Source organism: Parasteatoda tepidariorum, chromosome 2 (genome assembly GCF_982258835.1).
Source record: "Parasteatoda tepidariorum strain Cologne lab strain chromosome 2, Ptep-v5.0, whole genome shotgun sequence".
Classification (NCBI taxonomy): Eukaryota; Metazoa; Arthropoda; class Arachnida; order Araneae; family Theridiidae; genus Parasteatoda; species Parasteatoda tepidariorum.
The window spans coordinates 56,306,837-56,314,336 of record NC_141756.1 but is presented as its reverse complement, the minus strand read 5'-3'; the positions used below and the strand labels follow the sequence as shown (position 1 = coordinate 56,314,336).

General features: G+C 33.8%; 1 protein-coding gene across 1 annotated transcript; it reads left to right on the top strand.

Annotated features, from left to right (window-relative positions):
- The first annotated feature begins 5,474 nt into the window (after positions 1–5,474).
- Positions 5,475–6,524, top strand: LOC147815777 (uncharacterized). Its single transcript, XM_087156579.1, has one exon. It carries the CDS (start codon positions 5,475–5,477, stop codon positions 6,522–6,524), a length of 1,050 nt encoding a protein of 349 aa, XP_087012705.1.
- Positions 6,525–7,500: the final 976 nt, after the last annotated feature.

The window sequence follows — 7,500 nt, the reverse complement described above, 5'->3', positions numbered from 1 at the left end:
ACAAAATATTTGCAACTAAAATATATTGGTTTCATGCTCTCACTTATTATGTATTAGATAAAACTAAATGTTCAATAGATCATTCAGGGATATAAAAGATCACTCAGTTATTTTGGAATTATAGAATTGGACTTATGGAATTTGAATTAAATTTTTATTTTATTTTATGTTCAGTAAATTCGAGATGGAAAGTTTCTGATGAAAAAATGGGAAGCCATTCATATTATACGGTGACCATTGCTGATTTCAATTGTCTTACACTGCAAAGTTGTTTTTGGTTAATGCTGAATTATGAAAGTAAAATAGAACATAAATACTGAAAATTTTTTCTCTAGCCCCTTGTAATTTTACATTATGTTATTTGCAGCATAATTGCACAAATATATTTCGTAAAGAAGAAGTAAAGCGTTATCATCTGTGTCATAATAATAAAAAAATATATATATATCTTTGTCTCATTCTATGAAATTATGAAATTCAAGCATTTATGTTAATTTTGAAACTTAAATTATGTCTTAGGAAAGAAATTATTCATATATTATCTACATAAACCACATTTTTTGCAGAGGTATGTGGACCACTGCACTGCGGCGTTGCGTAAGGTGACCAGGTTCTTCAGAAAATTAAAAACCGGTAGCAATCTTTTTAAACGAGCATTCGAGAACTCACATCTTTATCTTTCCAATTATTTACAAAAAATAATTAGAGAACCTTTGCTAAGTATTTTTGTTCTATCTAATTTTGCTCTATTTGATTATTAAGAATATTTAATTTCATGCACTAATTTTGAAATTTTAGAACCAGTTTTTAGCTTTCTAAGGGCGTAGACCAGATTAGCATAGCAGATGCATTCATGGCTCTTTAAAAATGATGATTGAGAAAAACTTTACTAAGTGGTAGCAAAAGGATAATAAAATTAGGAGAGCAGTTGGGGTCAGGGGATAGAACGATTGCCACCCAATGAGGTGAACCAGGTTCGAATGCCGGCAACGCCTGGTAGATTTCAATTTTGCACCCGGCTCGCACCGACCTCAGAGCTGAGTTAATATCCTCAGGGGCAGACGGATTATGGGTTAAAGTCCCCTTGCAGTTAGTCCTACTGCGAGAGGTTTTCGTGGTTTTCCTCATCATCTAACGCAAAAGCGGTCTAGTTACTTCAAAAAACCCTTCACGAAGTAAAATTTCTCACAAAACTTGATCCATGAGTTCCTTAGTCTTCTGGTTTGGGTTAAAAATTGGAAGGATATGGAGATGGTAGACGTATACCCTACATTGGGTCGGCTGTTCATCGACTGTTTAAAAAAAAATTAAGAATATTATTCCTAATTTAAGTTATGTAACCTTCATAGAAATACCGTCCAACCAACAGATATATATATAAAATCTGTTCGATCTGATCGATTCTCTCATCAACCCCTATTACTTCTACGCATTCATTTTTGCTATGCTACCGCATCAAATTAAAAAAATAATTATGAAAGTATCCCGAATTTCTTTTTTAAATCCTCTATAAATAAAATTCCCACATTAATTTTATTTATGTAACAATTTCTAATTTTATTTTTTTTGGAATTTAAATGTAATAAATTTGCTTGATTATTTACTCCAATTTATCTACTTAATTTGTTGCTACTATAAAAATATTTTAAATGTTTTTCGCTGAAGAAAAAGTGTAGAAATAGTGCGAAAAATGACTCTCTAATATTGCTCAACTATTTTGCATGTTTTTCAACTATTTATTATTCTAGTTAATAGGAAGTAGTTATACTTAAAAAATATTTATAAGCAAACATAACTTAATGATCGTTTATTGATTGTAAACCGATAACATGCTTATCAAAAAATGTAGCGTAATTAGATAACATCATGAGAAATTATAATAAAGGGACACCACTTTCAGCTTTTATTTTTTGGACTTTATGTCTTTGATTTTATATTTTTGACTGCTTGTGAGAGTTCAAAAAGTTGGAAATATCTTCAATAAATTTATATTAAATACCTCTGTAATCAAAATAGAACCGAATAAAGATACCTTCAAACGAGATAAGAAAAAAGTAGGATCATGATTTTTATTAACTCCTCTTGACGACGGCGAACTTTTTTCAGATGTTTTTTAGTTAAAAACACCAAGATAGAATTTTTGTGGTCAGTAAGTTTGCGCAGATAACAGTAAGAAACTGTAAGACTATTATCTTTTGATGTTATAGAAATAAATAAATTTCATGCAAAAAATATTGTTTTTGTTCACAAATAAAATCTTTTTGGTTAACTGTTGATTCGTCTTTTGCCAAATTTAAACACTTTTTTTTTCTTTCAAATAAAGAATTTGCAATTGATTGCTGCATATTTTCTGGCAATTTAATTCCATAATGTTTCTGTAATATTCATTCTTAAGCTTTGACCTATAAGAGTACAGGGTGTTCGGTAAAAACCGCAATTTATATGTAAATTTAAAATCTTTATTAAAAATGAAAACCAAGTAATTGGGGTTTGTAAATTAGTATTTAAGTGATTAAAAACAGAAAGTCTATCGAAATCTAACTAACTATAATATAGAGGAGTGTGAATGTCCAATAAGCAAAAAAAAAAAGTTTTATTGAGGTTTAAATGTTTTTACCATCGTTTTTCAACTGTTTTCTGTTCTATTCCCCAATCAAAAATGCCTTGTTCTCTGTTTCATTTGCTTCACTGTACTGTGATATGTTATATTTTGACTGTATTTCTGTATTTTTATTTTTACCTTGCGTTAATATAACTTTTGACCTCATATAAACATATTTTTTGTCTTCAATTTCGACAAATATTAAATAAATAGTTTTTAAAGGTGGTATTTACAAAACACTCTGAATGACCTAAAGATAAAAATTTTTATGCCGAGCATTAGTTAATATTAGAGCATTTTCAGTTAGTTTGCAATTTTAAAATTAAAGTCTGATGGAAAAAATATCACTAACAAAGCCTTAAAGTATAAGTCAATATCATATGGATGATTAGTCACTAATCTTAATAAAATTAGCTCCTCATTATCCCTTAAAAAAGCTCAATTAGCCGCGAGTAATTAAGGTCCGCGATTGGCTGTGTGTATTGTAGGTCCTCGATTAGCTGTGTGTATTGTAGGTCCTCGATTAGCTGTGTGTATTGTAGGTCCTCGATTAGCTGTGTGTATTGTAGGTCCACGATTGGCTGTGTGTATTGTAGGTCCTCGTTTGGCTGTATGTATTGTAGGCTGTGCGTACGAAAGTTTTTCGCTAAGTTCTTTAAAATAATAAAGTTCTAGTTTGAAGAAAATATCTAAAACTGATTTCCAGCTTAATCTCAATTAGAATGCATTTAAAAAGCAAAAAGCTTAATCGTTTTTTTTTATTTAGAACAATTTATTTCGAATATTAAATTTAATTACAAAATATGTTTAATTTTATTTTTTTTCGAACGTATAGTTCTAATAAGTTCTAATTAATAATAGAGACGTAAATAATATTTTAGTCCTAAGAAAATGTCAGATATAAATTTTTAAAAGCTTCTAATGTAATTACTAGATTATTTTATCAACAAAATAAAAATAATTCGATTACAATTTATTAAAAGAAGTCTTATCATACAAGAAAATTAAGAAAATGGTTTTCTTCGAAACGCGTGTAAACATTAAAATATGTGTAAGGCGAATTTTTAAAAAGCTGTTATTTTGAAAGGTATTTCATGTTAAAATCATCTGAATTTAACAGAAAAAATAATTTAAAAAAGGAGAGCTTTTTAAGATAACAATTTAACATTAAATGACTGCATTTTAATTAATAATGACTAGCTAACGGTATTATTTTTCATTAACATGTTCTTCGCTATAAACATACAAACACTTTCAGAGAAATAAAATTAAAGAAAATCATTAATTTCTCTTAAAATTGCGTGAAAACGTTTCTATGTATTTCTTACATACCAAAAAAGTTACTAAGGAAAAGTTACTAGTTAATATGGATGTGATAATATTTCAAATAGAAACAATTATTTATTCCTATATATTAACTGATGAACTTTCATCTACATTTATCTGATAAAAATGAAATGAAATCAGTTAACATCGTACGTAAATATGTTTTAAGTATTTCCTTTATTTGTTTCATGCTTATTCGTTAAATACGAAAAAGACCGGGGTGTGTGTTTCCGAGTAGGCGGTTTTTAAGTGCAAACGAGGACCCCCGCTGAACGTGTGGTTTTATCGGACAACCGAGGACGTCGTTTTTGCACGCATACACACTTCGACTCGGCTCTTTATACACAACTTTGATAAATGCTGCCAATCGAGGACAAAATTAGATTTTGCTAAAAAATTTTCTGGGACTATTTCATGACCCCCTGAGTACGAAAATACCATTTTCTAACCGAGGACGTCCTCGGTTGGCACGAGGTCCTCGTTCGACGGTGAAATTGCCTATGTGTGTCCTCGTTTGCCGGCCCTTGCCAACACACACACACACACACACACACACACACACACACACACACACACACACACACACACACACACACACACACACACACACACACACACACACACACACACACACACACACACACACACACACACACACACACACACACACACACACACACACACACACACACACACACACACACACACACACACACACACACACACACACACACACACACACACACACACACACACACACACACACACACACACACACACACACACACACACACACACACACACACACACACACACACACACACACACACACACACACACACACACACACACACACACACACACACACACACACACACACACACACACACACACACACACACACACACACACACACACACACACACACACACACACACACACACACACACACACACACACACACACACACACACACACACACACACACACACACACACACACACACACACACACACACACACACACACACACACACACACACACACACACACACACACACACACACACACACACACACACACACACACACACACACACACACACACACACACACACACACACACACACACACACACACACACACACACACACACACACACACACACACACACACACACACACACACACACACACACACACACACACACACACACACACACACACACACACACACACACACACACACACACACACACACACACACACACACACACACACACACACACACACACACACACACACACACACACACACACACACACACACACACACACACACACACACACACACACACACACACACACACACACACACACACACACACACACACACACACACACACACACACACACACACACACACACACACACACACACACACACACACACACACACACACACACACACACACACACACACACACACACACACACACACACACACACACACACACACACACACACACACACATGACACAGCGCGGGAGAATGGCGGACGAGGTAGACGCGAGATTCCTATCGGCTGTTGAAAAACTGAAAAAAGTATGCGAAATTAGTGGGAATTTGAGAAAAGACTTGAAGCAAAGCATTCTGGAGGCAATAAGCGATCTGAATGCAGTTAAAAATGATTATAAATCGATGATATTGTCTTTAAATGATCAACTAAAGGATTCAAAACTCACAATGGCTGCTGCAAATACTAAGCCTACAACGGGAAGAACCTTTGCGGAGATCGTCTCGAGTTCAACGCCGCGCCCTACCGATGACCGGCCGCGGAAGCTCCCGATGTTTACTGCGGTGATTGCGCCATTGAAAAAGCAGACTTCGGAGGAATTGAGGGAACGTCTCAAAAGAAAAGTTAACCCAGAAGATTCTCAAATTGGAGTGGAGAGAATGAAGTCTCTAAATGGAGGTAAGATTTTGATTAGCTGTAAAAATAAACAGGATTTAGATAAACTTTGCCACGCAGTTGATGAACAATTGGGCGAGGAAATGAGTATATCACAAAATAAAAAGTTTCTACCTCAGATTATTATATTTGATATACCGGAAGAAATAGACATAAATAATGCTGAAATGATTGTTAAAAATCAAAATCAAGATAATTCAAAAGGGGATGATGTCAAGTTTATTAGGGCAATGAAAAAAAATATAAATAGACGATTCTTAGTTGCTGAAGTTTCTCCTGGAGCTAGGAAATATTTTCTTGAATATGGAATCAAATTGAAGTGGTCAATGTGCAGGTGTTCAGATTACATTAGTGTCAAGAGATGTTTCCAATGCAATAAATTTAATCATGATTCAATTAACTGTAGATCTCAGACCACTTGTCCAATTTGTTCTGGTACTCATTTAATGAGAGATTGCTCATCGCGGAATGAATTAAATTGCTCTAATTGCATAAACTATAATAAGTATGTCAAGGGTGAAATGAAAGTTGATATTAAGCACGAGGCCTTGGATAGAAGATGCCCTACATATTTAAAACAGATTGAGAGAAAAAAACAGAATGTCGACTATGGTAACTATGGTAACTAGTGCAAATAATGTTAATATTCGTTGCTTACAAATCAATCTTCAGAAATCTCGTAAGGCTGCTATTAATCTTTCTGCTATAATCCAGAACAATAACACTGACATTGTTTTTATTCAGGAGCCTTATTGTATTAATAACAAGGTGGCTGGATTTTCTAGATCTTTTAGAATTTTTGAAATGGGCATTGGTCTCAAGAGGGCTGCTATTCTTGTTGCTAACAAGAATATTGATGCTATCCTAATTAGTCAACATTCCAGTGAAGATATGATTCTTGCAGAATTCATCATTAATAACATTCATTTTTATGCTGCTAGTGTGTACATGGACTATCATAGAGATATCAATCTAGATGTTTCAAAAATTGATCTCATCACTGACTTCTGTGCTCGTGAACATTTGTTATTGGCCATGGACACTAATTCTCGCTCACTTTCATGGTACGATTCACATACAAACTCTCGCGGTAGAGTTTTGGAATCTTTTTTATCTTCAAAGTGTCTTTGGATTGTTAATGACAATATGAATACTCCATCTTTTTGCTCACCAAATGGACAGAGTTTTATTGATTTGACTGTTACATCTAACTCATTACTGCAATGTATTCGTTCCTGGTCTGTTTTGGACGAGGAAAGCTGTTCTGACCACAGAATTATTGAATTTTCCATCAATTTCAATAATAAATCAACTATATGCACTGCTTATACAATGCTAAAATTTATTGAATTTTCCATCAATTTCAATAATAAATCAACTATATGCACTGCTTATACAATGCTAAAATTTATCTTTGATAAAGCAAACTGGTCCACTTTTCATGGAATCTTACAAAAAGAATTCACTAAACTTTTGATCAATTTTAATCCAAGATTGAAGCACACTCATGTCCAGGATCTCGATACAGAGTTAGTCAGTATTGTAAGAGAAGTGTGTGACTTGAATAGCTTTGTTTCTAAATATATTAACTGTATTAAGAATGCT